Raw genomic sequence first — 15,550 nt, forward strand, 5'->3', positions numbered from 1 at the left:
AATCAATCAATCTATTTAGGGACTTTTCCTAATTTATTATTATTTAATGCACCTCCTTTAATAGTGCTTCAAAAAATCAATTTTCCACCTCACAAAGATTATATTATGCACCAAGGCTGTGGGCGGAATAAGACTCTACCATGACTAATCAAATATGACGATATACAACCGTCACATAAATCATCCTCAAAATATACATCAGATGGTAGATAACGAAAGTTTTGGCATCCCACAGAACCACGTGGTTGGTGTTATTATTATTATTTCACTGTTGTGTAATAAGTAAAAACTGAACGCACATACCGCGGGAGCGAAGCCAATATGTGACCAAATTCTGGCCTCGAGAGTGTCGGAAATGATTTTGCTTTTATCTCAAGTCACGGTGAGTAACTGTTTGCTTATGGGAGTTTTATCAAAAATCCGTGTTTACGTCTATATATTTGCTTTGCTGTTTTTAATTAGACTCGAGGCTTTCCTACCGCATAAACCAGGAGCTGTCGTATCCATTTTTCACGAATTATGTACCTAGTATTTTTCCGAGAAAAATGTTATAGTTATTATCCCCCCAACCAATGCATGTAATTTTTAGCTTTATCCCTCATTTATTGAATATCAAAACAAAGACCCTCTTTACACGATCTACACTACACTACATCCCCCTACCCTTCACCTCTAAGGTCCAAAACTACATTCAAATCAAAATCGATTACTGGTTACCCAAGTTCCATTTCAATTTCAAGTATTACCCAAAAAAAACGCATACCAATATCAAGTTACAGAGTAGTCTAATACCAGAGCTAACTAATTTTCCGACACGAAGTACGAACAAAAAAAAGCAAAACATAAAAACCCGGCTATAAGCAGTTCTTGGATACTTCTAGCCTCCTTCATGATCATTTCAGCCAAGCGCAAGCTTGAACTGCCGCTGAAAAATTAAAAAAAATATATAGTTGACAATTCTACAAAATGTCTGTCTGCTTCAGTGAATAATGAATATCAACTGTAATATTTTGGCTTGTTTCGGTATATATTAGCAACATCATAACTGTTACATTTGGCCGAGTTTCCGTAAATATTTGCCACAATATGTAGGTAGTAATCTGTACCCAATAAGTTATCATCGATTTATCGACCTAGAAGCATTGAGTTACAAATCTGAAGAAAATTATAATATAAATCGTATTTGCTAAGACGTACCTAGTAACAACGGATCTACCTTTTTAATAACGTACTTGCTGATGATATTTGAGCTATACCTTTAATAGATTAAGATACTTAATGTAAGAAGTAAAACTAATCGGTTTATGGCCTTTTGAATTGTTCTTTTCCCACTCATTCAAATGCCCCCGTTTGGTAAGAATGTTGAGGACTTTCAAAATAAACGAGAAGTCCTACTTTCGGTACTTACTCTGGCACTACATTTTCACATTACTGAAAATGTATGAAATATCCCATAAACCCCACCTAATTCATAAACAAACATGTCAAATATTGTAATATCGTTAACGAGCTGAAAATAGTTTTCGTAATTTCTAATTGATTGCACACGTGACACTCAAGGTTGGCTGAAGCCTTTTTACGTAAAATCACGACTTCATTATAATACACAGGCCTTCGAAACAATGGGAAAAATCATTCCAACTATACACCGGCCGTCCCGCTCGCACGTGCGACGTAACGATATAGCTGTCCTTGTCGTCGCTCGTGTCAAATGTGTATTAGCGTCATTTACGAAGCCTCTGTGATTTTTTTGATGTAAAAACGAATTATGTCCCATTTGGATGAGCTTGATAAATGATGTAGTACAGGAGGTTGCATCAAAAAATAGTTTTTCAATACTTATTTAAAAGCGAGTGAAATTTCAGGAAGTCTAAAATAAAAATTATAAATTTGTAACATTTAGGATTTAATTTTGGTAATTTTGATTGATAATAATGGAATGAATGAAAATTATATCGTATCTAAGTAATATCATTTATAAGTGGTACGAAGTTATCTCGGGATCTAATGGAATTTGAAAAATTCTGAAATTAAAAAAAATCTTCGCTAAGACCAACAGGAGCGGAGCACTGCGGGTAAAACCCCGGGGCACAGCCAGTATTAAATATTTCAAAACACCAAGTAAAATTATGTAAAATTACCTGACTTCGCGCTTCTCAGCCTCCTCCTGCGAGAGGTCCTCCTCCACGGAGTAATCCAGGATTGATTTGACGCCAAATGAGCGCAATCTGTGGAATACATACGAAATTTTATATGAAAAAAGACCATACTTATACATATATCATCTATATACAATATAAAAGAAAGTCGTGTTAGTTATATAACTCAAGAACGGCTGAACCGATTTATTTGAAAATTGGCAGAGAGGTAGTTTAGAGCCAGAAGAAGGGCATAGGATACTAAATATGTACCACGGGCGAAGCCGGGGCGTACTACTAGTGATGAATAAAATTAACTATTACAATGTTCAGTGTTTATTCAAAATTTTCTTTTTCCTATATTTAAAAAGACAAGCTTTCTGCGGTAGCAATTACGCGTTTCCGTATTTTTTTGTAGAAACACAATGAAGAACATGATATTAATTATTAAAGCATACCCTTGACTCATATCTTTATATTATAAATTTTTTATAGAAATACTTACGATATAATTTCAACATTACTATGAATTAAAAAAAATGAGGATATGCGTCATTTTGAGGAAGAAGTACAGCAAATGTTACAATTATTCACTGTAATTAACTTTCATACGTCAATAGTGTATTTGTCAAGTCATTCTTATTAATAAACTGAATCGCTACACACTTCTAAAATCTCATCAAAACCGCTCCAGTGGTTTTCGCGTGACGCCAGAAAGAACATTTTTGTTATAATGAGGGTAACTAACAAATACCTCAACTGATTTATAAAATTGCTTTAGAAAACTACATCTTTACAACAAACATGTTTTTTTATCCCGTTTGTGATGGTTTTAGATTCAACCCTTGTTGACAATAAATACAATACAGTGGATAATCGCATGTTGTACGTATGTCTGTATGTTTATAAATATGTTAAATACGAAGATATCTGCTAAGCTCATTAAACTAACCAGATATACACACGTCAACAAAGTCTAGGGAGATTAGGTTTTGCATCAAATATGTAAAAATCTTTGAAATTTTGTAAGTTAGTAAAGCCATCACGCTTTTATTCAAATTTGATTCAAGCCAGGAAAAATATAATAAACGTTATTAATATGCAAAAAGAAAAATTTCCGAGTAATTTCTTAAAACTTTTTGAAGTGAAACTTCTTTATCGGGGTTGGACAAAAATATTTTTGCGTTACGCCGTACGCGTGACATTTTTGCGTTTCGCCATACTCGTGACATTTTTAAGGTCATAAAGAAGTTTCACTTCTTACGTGTGTACTCTAGCCACGCATACATTTTATTTTTACATGACATGTGACATTTGACACACAAAAGGTCATTACCGTTCCTATTTTAGTTGTATCGCATTTTATTTTACTAAACACATAATGATGCGACTCACCTCTCAATGGTAGGCCTGATCTTGTTCTGGTCCTCGCCAGCCACGAACTGCCCGTAGAAGGTCGCCTTCATGATGGCTTCGAACATCCGCTGCCCGACCAGCTGGCGCAGCCTCTTCATCAACTGTATACAAATTAGAGTTTATCAATACTAAATAGAGTTAATAGTAAAAAAGTATTAAGTACCTAATATTATAAACTGGATGGATTGTTGGACTGAACTAACCCATTGAGCCCCGAACGGCCCGATCGGTCCACGACACAATAGATTTTCTATTGTGTCTGTGGTTCCGGGGCCTGAGTTATCACAAAGTACTCAAAGTATTAAAAAGAAACTCATACATCATGGTAAGACCTCAGACAATGAGAACGGGCCTTGAGCGCGGGGACCGAATCCAGAAATTCCGTAACGAAAAAACCTCACGCTCCCCAAAGGGACGGGCGCGGGGGTGTGGCTTGAAGGCATAGCATGCAATAGCTTTACCGCGGCAGTCCCCGAGTGCCAGTTGCCACACGAGTCTTTTTTGTATCAGAGAACCTCCTCCTTTATTAAAGTCAATGTTATACTTTGGCGTGTATTATTTATTTAGAAAAGACAGTTGTCCAAAGGATTTAAACTTTTGGAATTCGAATCTTCCACAAAAAAAAATAATTCTAAAATCTTTCAGCAAGCATGGTGAGGCGGAATTACTAAAAAAAAACTTATGCTAAATAAAATAACATAATTTGCAAAATGATAAATTTAGCTTCCGTGATAATTAACTGATTGTTATCAAAAAGTTAGAAATCTACTACTGTATGTGTATAGTAATTATTTTTAACTAGAATTATCTGGACATAAAACATTTACGTATTTAAGTATATTAAACTTTATATTTTTACTTTATTTACTTAGATATAGGTATATTAAAATTACGGTTGTATTTCTAAGTTATATTTTAAATGTTAGGTAATTATCAAAAGTTACTACTTACTACTTAGTTAAAAAAACCTAATATGAAGGTACATAATTATTCAATGCTTTATTAAATATTTTATGATGTTGAAAAACAAGCTTCAGTCTGCCGCTTCAATCGTACAAATTTTAAAGTAATACAATGCTACATAGTACCTAGATAGTTTTTAATGAGGGTACCTACGCTTGTTTTCAAATTAGACTTACTTCAGAGAAGAATAACAATTACTTACGCCACAGACATGTATCAAGATAGACTAAGCGAGTGTATGTACTTCCCGTGTCCAAACTAAGTTTGTGAAACTTAGTTGACGCTGGCCTACACTCAGTCCGCGCTCGCAGTTCGCCAAGGAAAGACGTGAAGCTGAATAAAGTAAAATGCCGAATTGCGCCGTTATAAACTGTAGAAACTCCACAGCTGTGAGTGGCCGAGTTAGCAGAGATGTTTCCTTCCACCGGTAAGTAATTTTCTAATCAGAATATGCACTATTTATTTTAAAATCAAATAAAGAATATCTGTGGAAAACGATCGTGACAAACACGGATACCAAATCATACGAAATGATTCGGAATACATTGCGGCTTTTACTTGGCACGGTAAAGATCGCGTTGTATGATAACAAGCAATGAATAGCGTCTTCTCATTTTTCTGTTCTCATTTTTCTGTCCAATTTTGTGGTTAGTGATGTTCATTTGATGCAACAGTTCTCGATTCTAATCGATTTTATAATCGAACAGAAAAATGATAATTTGAAGGAGCAATTTTTCAGAAAAAAAAGGCATAGATTTTTTTTGTCATTTAATACGACTTGACCTAGAACTTTTAAGTATTTTAATACAAAGGTACTAAAAATAAATATTATGACATGGACGCCATTAGTTAAAGTGTCATCTTGGGAGTTTTTTAAGAAAACTCCTTATTGTTTAGACTATGTTTGTTTTTTCAGTTTTCCAAGTAACCCGAACATAAAAGAAAAATGGATCGATGCAACGGGACATAAAGATTGATTGATTGACAGTTTCATTACTTTCTTTCGATGGCCTCTCTAGTACGTAGTACATGGTAACTCAATGGGCATATGTAAGAAAAAGCTAAAACACATTAGTTTACTTGTTAGAAGATTAAAAGGTTTATAACTTTATTTTATCATTCCTCTGTCTATGGTAATTATCATTTTTCTGTCTTGAATCGATTTAGTAATCGATTACGATTCATTTATTTGACTACCTCTTAGAAATAGATCTAGTTTGATCTGATTTCTTTCGATTTACTTCGATGGGATAGGACGATACTAGAATCGCCGCGCGAGTGGCGTCCTAATCGATTTAGCGTAAAATGAAATTACCATCACTAAAAAGCGCTCGTGACGTCATAACGCTTCAAGGTCAGTACAAAAAATATGACACGCTTGGTTTTCATACAGATCGCGGTACTTGCGTAGTCTATCTATGTCTGTGACTTACGCCATTTAATCATCTAGGATATATCTATCTCTTTCTGCGCTAAATTTCATCAAAATTCTATGAGCCACTTTATGTAAAAGAGTAAAAAAGATCACAACAAACTTTGTATATAATTTGCATTGTCATCATTCTGACTGCTAACAGCTTTTAAAATACAATATGAAATATTCCATGTCCATCATTTATTGGGCTTCGCCCGCGTGGTGTTTTGATAAAAGGTAGCCTACGTTCTTTCTCAGGGTCTAAAGATTGTCTATGCCAAATTTCATCAAAATCGGTTGAGAGGTTTAAGCGGGAAAGCGTAACAGACAGACAGAGTTACTTTCGCAGTTATAATATTAGTAGGGATGATAAATTACTAAAAAAACGAGAATTTTCTCAAAAAAAGTTTATAGGATATTTAAAATTCTAGATCTTGCTAAAGATGGTAATTAATTGTTTGTAGTGACATTGAAAATTCGAGGTTACGTCAAAGACGACTGCCAGGGTTGCCAATTACGCCGTTTTAAAGTTAATAATGACCATTATTTTTTAATTATGCTCACCTAAACATTATGAATTGAATTTTAATATGAATTATATTTTAAATTTAATTATAGAAAATAATATTACGTATGGCCAAAAACTTATAAAAGCCTACCCGAAAGAATCCTTATCACAGACGATACGATTAAAACCATACATACAATTACTAATAAAAAAATCATCAATATCTATGCTTTCGATAATATGCAAATGCCATTGTCCTCATCAATATGACAACTTAGTAACAAGAACCTTAATACTCGCTGTTGACAACCCTATCCCAGTCTGAAGCATGTCTGTCGAGTTAGCGACCGTTTACATCAGCTATGTTCAGTTTTTTCGCAATCTCGTGATTTTTACAATAAAAAACTAGTTACGGACCGCATCAAACCACTTGAGTGGATTTATTTCGTAGTGCTAATAGGTTTTTTCCACTTGGGATTATCGAGATCATATTTACTGTGGAAATTAACGTTTTTATTTAGAGCAAACTTATGTTTACATAAGTGACTTTTCTATTTACACATGTGATGACGATTCTGACGATTTACAGCAAGAGAAGTTAAATAATTAAATCACGCCTGAGTTCTGCCGAAAGGTTTTGGTAATGTAAATGCCCATTCAATCTTTTTTGGAAGGAAAGGAAGTTGATAGTATACCTATTTATGGTTCCGTATACAAATTAATAGGAACGAATCGAATATTCAATGTAACCTAACCATAAATACAAACCACCCAGGTAGAATTAGTACTTAATACTGTAGGTTTCAAGAAATGAAGCAAATATCCTTCGTTGTTTAATTTGAATTTGCAAAAACAAACTGAATTGTAATTTTATGACGTGCATATTGAAACCAATTTAATTTATTTTAATGGCGATTAAAACTATATTGTCCATTACTTTGCTTTTTCAGTCCTAAATGTGATAACATGGTTAAATAACTTACTAAACTAGGACGTTTGCGTTATATTAAAATCGTCCGAAGTTGATTATCTTGAGATAATCAACCATTCAAAAAGCACCAAGCAATTTATTGTAACACTAGCTGCAGATCAGATCTGGTTTCAGTCATGATAGCCCAGCTAAAAGTGTTTAGCTAATCAAGACTCCAATCTATCTCTCATCTTTGTACAATATTGCACGCCTCATAAGCGAAGCGTTGAGGTGGGTACTACTGTCACTTCGCGCAAAACATCTGATTTTTCAAACTTAAAATGTCTTTATGTATCATACATTGCACTTGTAAGATAATACATACACACACATATTAAGAAAAAACACTATTTTTAACGTTCATGATATTTTTGATGTCATTTTTGTTATTTAAACTAGTTAAAAAACAGTTTAAAAAAGTTCTGTCTTGGACGTCCGTGTGTCTGTATGTGCGGATCCTTTTTCTTGTTAACACGATAGCGACCGAAATACTTTACTAATCGAGTCTTTTTTTTTCTCTTACGCTTGAGTATGCTCAGGAATAGAACCCTTTCATTTTTTAGGGTCTGATTCGATGTGGTTTAATTGTTATTAAATAAACAAAAATAATAATTAATAAATATTTATTAAAAAAAAATTATGAGGCGTGCACTTTTGGATTTTCCAAATTATTTTTTTATACATGCGGTCGTCTATATTTTCGTGAAAAAGATACAAACATACAACCACCTTTATAAAATTAATTAAGTATAGTAAGAAGTATACATTACAAAGATAGTTAGTCTTAACTACAATCCTCCTAATTGTAGTGTACAAGCAATTACAATTACGTGAATTACATTAGCAAGGGCAGCTACCACTAATTGGTGATAAATTTAATCGTTATCACACTAGCTTACTAAAGTCCTATCACTACATAGCTATATTATAAAACAAAGTCGCTTTCTCTGTCCCTATTTCCCTATGTCCCTTTGTATGCTTAAATCTTTAAAACTACGCAACGGATTTTGATGCGGTTTTTTTTAATAGATAAAAGTGATTCAAGAGGAAGGTTTTAGTATATATCATTTATTAGATTTAAGACAAAGCGGACGAAGCCGCGGGCGGTAAGCTAGTTACTTGTATTATGTAATTAGATTCGATTAAACATTCATCCGTCTTTATAAATTACTGTTTAAATATTTATAATATTTAAGTGATGATATACCGATGCAGATGATATGGCCAATTCTTATCAAAAACGAAAGTTATTTTTATCATATACATATACTTCTTAATATAATTTACAAGCCTTTTTGATTTGATCCAATCTCCGTATCAACCTATATCTTCTTATATATATAAAATTCTCGTGTCACAATGTTAGTCTGCATACTCCTCCGAAACGGGTGGACCGATTCTCATGAAATTTTCTGTGCATATCGGGTAAGTCTGAGAATCGGCCAACATCTATTTTTCATATGTACCACGGGCGAAGCCGGGGCGGACCGCTAGTAATATATATATATTCGGTACCAAAATAATCGCTCCGTCACAATCTGTTAAAAGAATTTAGATAACTCTTACTTTTTCCAAAAGAAAATTCTCCTGAATGGAATTTTCTCTCGCTATCGTCTGCTATCAGGAGATGTCTGCATTTCCTTATCTAAGATAAGCCCCGGAATAGTTTCGGAAACAGATTTTTTGATAAAATCTATAGATGATTTTATTTCGGTAATGTTGTGGCAGGTTTTTTATCCTCGTGATTCAATTATTTATTTACTTACTATTTTCGTATGATCTTTGCGTAATTAAGATAAAATATGGAGTATGTCATCGACTGAGAAACATGATCATTATGTACATATTTAAATTTTAAAGGTGTATCTCAATGAAACAATGTATTAGCACAGTATTACAATATTATTTCCTACAGTAAGGAATCGCCTTTATTGTCGCGCGATGCCGCCGCCAGCGTAGGTACTTACGCTGCCACACGAAAATACGCTAGGGTTGCAACAAATGGGAAATAAAACAATTGTGATTATTAATATTATGATGAAATCATTTATTCATATGTACATTCAAAATAATTGCGATTATTAAATCTGATGTAATGTTCATAAATATATAATTATAGATATTGCACTGCTAAATATTATTTACGTGGACACTTTATTTTTGGATGTTCTTAATTGTATATCATAATTTATAACATTTAACTAAGTAATGCATTCGCATTGGGATGTACAATCTGATTAGAAAATAATGAGGACAACATATATATAGCTTTGATTTTAATTCAACAGATACAATTAGGTAATACAATCTTTCTGAAATATTGTTTCCTTCTGGGATTTCAATGTAGATTTACATCCGTAAACGGAACAGTTTGTGCACGCCATAATAGAATATGTAAGTACCTATGTATAATAAAATTATTACACAAAAAATACGACTGCGTCATCCTTTCGCGCTAGGTAAAGCAAACTAAGCGTGTTTGCTTTACGCGGCCCGCGTCGCCCGACCCCCGCAAGTTCCCCTCCGTTTCTCTGCACAAGTACATTCGTCGCACTACTGTAGGAAATATGGTAATACTGTGGTATTAGTTTGGTTATATTTTTAATTCCAGTCACACTAGAAAATAACTTAACATATATATTCCAGTGTGACCAAATTTGGAAGAAATTTATCAATCGATAGATCATAACGAGAATAAACATCAATACTTCAGAGAAATAAAATAAAAAAAATAATAAAATTCTTTATTGACATAATTATACAGGTCAAAATAATGAATCCAATTTTGTTGAAGAAATGTTATCAAATTTTGCTTAGATCTCATAAAATCAATATTGAAATGAAATATACCTAATTTATCTATTCTTTCCTATCGAAGTCTAGACGCGATATTTGCTTTGGCCTCAGACCTAGGGCAATCTATAGATTAGTAAGCTGGTTAATTATATCGATTCTCAAAGCGACCAAACCGTCACCAAGAAATTCAATAACCAATATAGATAAGAGTATAATAAAACCAATACGATAAAATCAGATAGATTGAGATCAATGATCGATATTTTCTATTAAAATTAAATATTTAAAACAAAAGCCCTGTTTTAAAAAATACATCGTTCGGTATATAATATTCATGGTTTTAAAATATATTTATGCATACATAGGTAAGATATAGGTACACCTTTAATATAAGTCGATTACATATTCCGTATTTATCTAAATTACTAAAAGAACATACCATAAATTTTCAAATGAAGAGCAGTAGGTACCTACTGAATTTTCTACATCGAAAGAAGTTTTTCCAAATGGAAGTTATCAAATCCCATTCATCATACAGTAAACAAATTGTTTCAAAATGTGTTTTGAAACAATTTGTTTACTAACAATTTGTTTACAATTGTTCCTGTACCTGTGGGTACAGGAACATAAATCTAAACGAACTAATCTAATCACGACGTCAAAACCTCTGAAGGGCACGCCTCCCGGTTACATAAGAGCATCATAGTGACGCGGGTTGGCCCACGGTCGGCCAGGCATTGGCACAGCGTGGGCCAGCATGACGCATACGTAGGTAATATGAAAGCAAAAGTAATTTCTTATTCGTATAGTTAATTATAATTACGTATCGATACGCTGCATGTGTAATTATTGTTATCTATTACAAAAACACATTGTAAGTATTCAATGGGGGGTAATTTTATCTACACACTGCGTGTAACTTGTTATATAGCATTATTTACATATAGATAGCATAGGAAAAATAATTGATTGAGTTAATTATACGAGTAAATTCAATTTAAAATGTAATTAAAAATGTCCCGACTTTCCACCGACCTAAAAAATATACTGGCACGCGTGCGGCAATTAATAGAGTCTAATCACTAATCACATACGCCAGAAATGTCTAATGTAAGGCAAGTTTAATAGTTAATACTAATGTGAAGTTAAGGAAAAATACTGATACAATATAGTACCAGTTAAGTAGGGACAAGAAAACAAGGAAACTGGCTTAATTTAAATAAATAAAAATCTCATCGAAAACGGTCAATCCGTTTCGTACGATTCCACAGACTCACACATATTCTATCCAATAACAAAGCAATAAACTAAGATAAAATATTCAGAGCAAAATTTTTCAAGGCATTCGATCGCCTTCATGATAAAAACTAAAATCGGGTAACATAAATATCATTACAGTATTTTATGTGTACCTATAGTCTAGATTTATATGTAGTACAAAGTCAGATTTACAATCCTCCCACATTCCCATACAGTCAGATTTATTAAATCTATACTACTAAAACTGATCGAGCTTCTACGTTCTTACTGTAACGATTCGCATCTACCCTCTTTTTTGTTTTCTTATTTCAATGCACGATCATGATGAGACATTCATATTCGCGAAAATGTCAATTTATGAATCAACTTGATAATACATCATTTCATATTTGGGACGTAAAACAGTTTCTATAGAAAGATACAGATCTAGTGTATGTTTACATCGATTTTTCATCGCAGACTACTTGTTTTCTTTGTCATTTCATGCTATGAGAGGACACTTGTAATAAATTTTTTTATATTAAGTTTCAATTTAAAAGATTTATTTCGTCGCAAATTAAAATAGGTCGTATAAAACAAATTAATAAACTACAGTTATATTTAACCAGGCGTTAACCGCCGGCCACTCCGGTTTCTGCTAACAAAAACTAAATCGAACTAGATCAAGGGGTCACTAAACCGCTATGGGGAACAAAAAACTTTGCAAAGAGCATTTATATAATAAACTAGCGGTCCGCCCCGGCTTCGCCCGTGGTACATATTTACGTTTTCTCTACATAAAAACCATCCTCGTACTTCAAGGAATATAATAAAAAAAGAATTATCGAAATCGGTTCAGCCGTTCTCGAGTTATGCGCTTACCAACACATTTTGCGATTCATTTTTATATATAAGAATATATTCTATACTCGTACAAGGTGTTGCTGTGGCACCTAGCTATATCAAAACGCTTTTTCAAGGCATGATCTATCTATTTCACAAATTTCAGCTGAATCGGTTTATTAATTTTCGTCTTTTTATACATTGTTTTAAACATGTAATCAATTTAATGGACACCTACTTTAGAAATTTGGCCAAGGGATAAGGACCGAATATTACGGAAAATACTCGTTAAGGCTGTGTACGCGGTCCGTGCGCTGTTTGGCTCAAATATGTGATTTTTCAAACCAGATTGTCCATCAACCACTTATCTTACAAACATATGAATTACTAATAATTTTAGGAAATTTTATTGTCTATGTAGTTAGTTAAGAGTTTTTTTCAATTAATACAGTATTTCTGAATACCATCAAGATAACTGATCCGATGATTACTTGATTTCACTTTTAGTGTCAATTTCGAAGCTAAAAATATCTGAAATTGCTGACAGATCTAACACACAATTATTTTTAACTAACTGCAAAAATCCTTATTAAAATAGTTAGTTAAAAGATTTTTTTATTTTGGACTCCTAACTTACGAAATTAAAATCCGAACAATGTGAATTTTTTTAGAAATTATAGTCGACAAAATTATTATTTTCACCAAGATATTTGACTTTATTGAATATAATTTATACATATTGCAATAAAAGAATGTCTTACTTATAAGATAAAATTTAAAAAATCAACTAAGGTACCTCTATTATTTTTCTACAATTTTTTTTAAAGTACTATAAAACACTGCGCGCGACCCGATTAAAATCAGTCGGCAGCGAGCCTTTCCAGAGAGAGGACATGTTGCTCGGCGCTCTCCTGCGGACCTATGCTGTTCATAGTAAAAGGATAGCGCAAGCCGCGATCTATCGTAATAGATCGCGGAGTTTTTGACTTGCGTTAAATAGAATATGCGCTCTTAAAGAAAAACCGCTTACAAGGCATATAATGTGACCTTATCAAAATTGAAATCAACTGAAAAATCCAGTTTTAGGCAGCCCAGTTCAAACGCATACGAAGATTATTTTTATCTCTTCTAATTTGGGTACAATAAAAATCTTGTAAATGTATTATTTGGTATTTGCCTTTGATGCGTTAGACTTTTTTTTACAATTTGTTTAGATACTAGCTCTCCGCTCACGCTTCGCTCGCGTGCATGTCATGCTTATCTCACGTTCTCTGATAGGTATCGCAAAATTGATTGAACATTTTGGTTGAATGAACGAAAAATGTGCGAATTAATATCATATACAGGGTGTAATCGTTAAGTGTGCACAGGCGATTTTTCCGTAAGTATTACAGATAACAAAAAACTTTAAACTGATATCGAAAGTACCTACTTAACCTAATGAGTAAAATGGCCGTAATAAATTTTTAATAATAAATCGAGAAATATCAAAAAAATTATCTTTAAACCCTCCCATACATTAAGTATGAAATATGAATATCCCGTGCAACCTTAATATAACGTACCTCAATATAACGATTTCCTCGATTTAACAAATTTTTCGTAATCCCCTTGAATTGTCCATAAGATTCAATACAAAATATCCCTTTACATTACGAACATTTTTTGCGAACAACCTCTTTATAACGAATTTTTAACTATCAAGAAAAGTATAAATACCTCTAATTAACGAATTTCGTCAACCCAAAACCTTTATATAAAGTTCCAACCAATGTAATGATTCTTAATCTCATAGTATGTGATTCATGTCGCGACAGGTTTCGACATGCTTTTGCTCGTAAAACGATCATTTTTTGTTTAATTTAAATTGGAAAGTAATGTAAACACTGCTGCTCGTCACTATTGTTAAAAATTCATGTTGAAATGGATCAGAAACGTAAAAGACCTCTTTATAACGAATTTTAGACCAACCTAACCTCAACATAACGAACCTCAGTTCAACGAATTACTTGATATAACGAATATTTATTTGTTCCCTTCAGATTTGTTATATCGAGGTTGCAACTTGCACTGTATAATGAAGGCATTAGAAACCACTACAAATCACCATAAACAAATATGAAAAATTAAGTGTCTAGCCAACGCGTTCATCTCTAGACAAATAAGATTACAATTATAATGACAATAGCAGTTAATTCATGAATAAAACCTTGCTTCACAATCACCAAGGTTTTAAAATTTAAATAAACATAATTAAATGAAAGCGACAATAGATTAACATAAAAAGTTAATTTTAAAATGTCCGTAAAGTTAAATTTAAAAATAAATTATTCAAGGATGTAAAACGAATGAATAAGTCTTTTAAATTTTAATGAAACAATGGAAAAAGCTATAAAAACAAATATTTAATGAAAAAGTATTTTATCGTAATAGTTTAACTTAGTTTTCCTTTATGGCAATATATAGAAGAAGAAAGAAAGAAGAAAGAAGAAACATTTATTTCTAGATAAAGGTACACACACAAGAAGAAAACACAAAATAGAAGAAGAAAGAAAGTACGATTCATAATAAAATTAGACATAAATTAGACGCCATGTTTGTTGAGAATCTGGTACTGTGTGTGCACTGCATTTCCAGAAAAGGGTCTTGACTCAGCTTTCTGCCATAATCGCATCAATATATACTATCTATCAAGTCGTCATACGCTCAAAACCGCAGATATTCACGTCATAAATATTAAGTGCATCATAAAATGACCGGGATATTTGCAGAATATTTATTTTATTAAGGAAAGGTTGTATGTGATTAATAATAATGGAATAACATTAACAATTAAAGTGTAATGATGATTTGCACAAGCTACTTACCCGCATGCGTGATGCGGCAATGTAAAAGGGGCTTTAATTTGCTCCCTCCAAATCCATACTAATATTACAAGTCAATAACTGCGTTAAAAACAACCGACTTCAAACTTGCACTTGCAACATTTACAAATACAGACAAAAATGCTCATAAAATAAAAACTACTGGGCCTATCCGAATAAAATTTTTATGGGACCAATTCGACACCATCCCGCATCGAACAAAAAAAGAATCACGTAAATCGGTTCAGAAACCACGGAGTAATCGGTGTACATACATAAAAAAAAAAAAAAAAAAAAAAACATACCGGCCGAATTGATAACCTCCTCCTTTTTTTGAAGTCGGTTAATAAATGCGAAAGTAACTCTGTCTGTCTGTCTGTTACTTAATCACGCCTAAAC

The 15,550-nt window shown here is 32.9% G+C and overlaps 1 protein-coding gene across 1 annotated transcript in view; it reads right to left on the reverse strand.

Moving 5' to 3' along the window:
- Positions 1–15,550, reverse strand: part of slgA (proline dehydrogenase slgA) — a 33,910-nt gene that overhangs the window by 11,695 nt on the left and 6,665 nt on the right. Inside the window, exons 2-3 of the mRNA XM_089708837.1 lie at positions 3,534–3,655; positions 2,142–2,228 (exon numbers count right to left, since the gene is read on the reverse strand). Coding sequence (XP_089564963.1) covers positions 2,142–2,228; positions 3,534–3,655 — 209 coding nt within the window. The remainder of the gene's footprint in view (positions 1–2,141; positions 2,229–3,533; positions 3,656–15,550) is intronic.

Source organism: Colias philodice, chromosome 21 (assembly GCF_061535455.1).
Source record: "Colias philodice isolate Cphi_HAF_F1 chromosome 21, ilColPhil1 Martin Lab GWU primary, whole genome shotgun sequence".
Taxonomy (NCBI): Eukaryota; Metazoa; Arthropoda; class Insecta; order Lepidoptera; family Pieridae; genus Colias; species Colias philodice.